At 70.4% G+C, this 1,531-nt stretch overlaps 1 protein-coding gene across 1 annotated transcript in view; it reads right to left on the bottom strand.

Annotated features, from left to right (window-relative positions):
* Positions 1-446: 446 nt before the first annotated feature.
* The window catches only part of CHLNCDRAFT_33707 (hypothetical protein), a 4,387-nt gene continuing 3,302 nt past the window's right edge, over positions 447-1,531 (bottom strand). Inside the window, exons 8-9 of the mRNA XM_005851904.1 lie at positions 1,398-1,494; positions 447-1,235 (exon numbers count right to left, since the gene is read on the bottom strand). Coding sequence (XP_005851966.1) covers positions 1,126-1,235; positions 1,398-1,494 — 207 coding nt within the window. The 3' untranslated portion in view covers positions 447-1,125. The remainder of the gene's footprint in view (positions 1,236-1,397; positions 1,495-1,531) is intronic.

Here is a 1,531-nt window from a genome sequence, read left to right as displayed (position 1 = left end):
TCGGCTGCGGGCGCAGCTGCGGGCCATGGGGCAGCGCGAGGAGTGAGCCAGCCAGGCAGCCAGCCAGGCAGCCAGCGAAGCGGCCCCGCCCCGCCCATTGCGCGGCCCGCCGGCGTGCCGGCCCAGCCGGCGGCAGGGCCCTTTCTCCACCCCGCCGCGGGGCGGCGCCACGGGCTGCCCAGCCTGCGCAGCAGCCGGCTGGCCGGGGCGTGACGCGCCCGATGGTGGCGTGTCGCCACAGCCGTAGCGCACAAGCAGCCGCAGGATTGTTTCTCGTTTATGTTCACCACACCATTGTTTCATGTTTCACCTCCCCCCAATGCACTCTGTTTTTCCGCGCCGGCTGCCGCTCTTTCCCCGCCCGGCAGCCGCGCGCTCCGCCAAGCTTCTCCCTCCCCATGCGATCGAGCCGCCTGCTGTCTTCCCTCCCTGTTGCGTGCGCCGGCGCGAGTGTGGCAATGTGTATACAGTTGGTTGCGCACAGTCTGGGGCACAGTTTGGGACGAGGCGGGTACACTGGCATGCATGGCACGACCAAAATTTGAGGTGGGGGTTGCGCAAAATAAGCGCTGGGGCTTGGCGGGGCTAGTGGCGCCGCCAATAGGGAGGGCTGCTGTGGCGGGCGCGCACGCCGCCCGCCGCAGTAGCGAGGCGGGGCGGAAGGGAACGGGGCAAGCTCGTGCATTCAGTGCGGTGGGGCGCGGCAGCGGCCGGCAAGGGTAGGAAAAACGAAAGGGGGGGCTGGCAGGCAACAAAAGGGAATAGGTTGAGAGCGGGAGAAGAGGGAGGACACAGCAAGCACGCGGGCGGGCGCGGGCGGCAAGGGGATGAGGCGGGACACGAGGACAGGGGAGAGAGAGGTGGGGGTGCGGAGGCTGGGCGCTCACACATCGGCGGTTCTTCTCAATGGGGGGTTGCATTTCAGGCGGGGGCAGGCGCTGGCTGTGCCGCAGGGCAGCCGCCCGGGGGTCTGACCAGGGCCGTCGTGCGCCGGCGCATGCCGTCAGGGCGCGCTCGCCGGCCCTCCTTTCTTCGCGAAGGGCCCCCGGCGCGCCGCCGGACAAACGGGCACATGCGGGGCAGGACATCAGGACATCAGGACAAGCCGGACCGCGGGCGGCGGGGTCACCGCTGTCCCGCCTTGGCAGCCACCTTCTGCGCCTGGGCGGGGCTGAGGTCGTCCTCGCCCGTCAGCCCAAACATGCGCTCCAGGGCCTCCATGGTGGCCAGCGTCTCTGCAGGCGGGGCGGGGAGGGCAGGGTGGTGCGCGACGAGGTTAGGGGGCATGCCAGGCGGGAGGAGAGGGGGCGAGGGGGCATGCACGCAGGCGCGCAGAGGTAGGCACACAAGCTTCACTGTTGCCGCGCGGCGCGGCGCGGCGCGGTGCAGCAGCTCACCCGCGACTGCCATCGGGTCTGCTCCATCGCAGCGCAGCGCGGTCATGGGGCCGTGCAGCAGCTTGTTCACAATCCCCTTGGACAGCTCCTCAATCACCTGCGGGGGGAGGAAAGGCATGGGGAGGGGAGGAGGG

Source organism: Chlorella variabilis (genome assembly GCF_000147415.1).
Source record: "Chlorella variabilis unplaced genomic scaffold CHLNCscaffold_1, whole genome shotgun sequence".
Lineage (NCBI taxonomy): Eukaryota > Viridiplantae > Chlorophyta > Trebouxiophyceae > Chlorellales > Chlorellaceae > Chlorella > Chlorella variabilis.
Note: the sequence above shows the minus strand (reverse complement) of the source record. Positions and strands in the feature narration are given on the sequence as shown.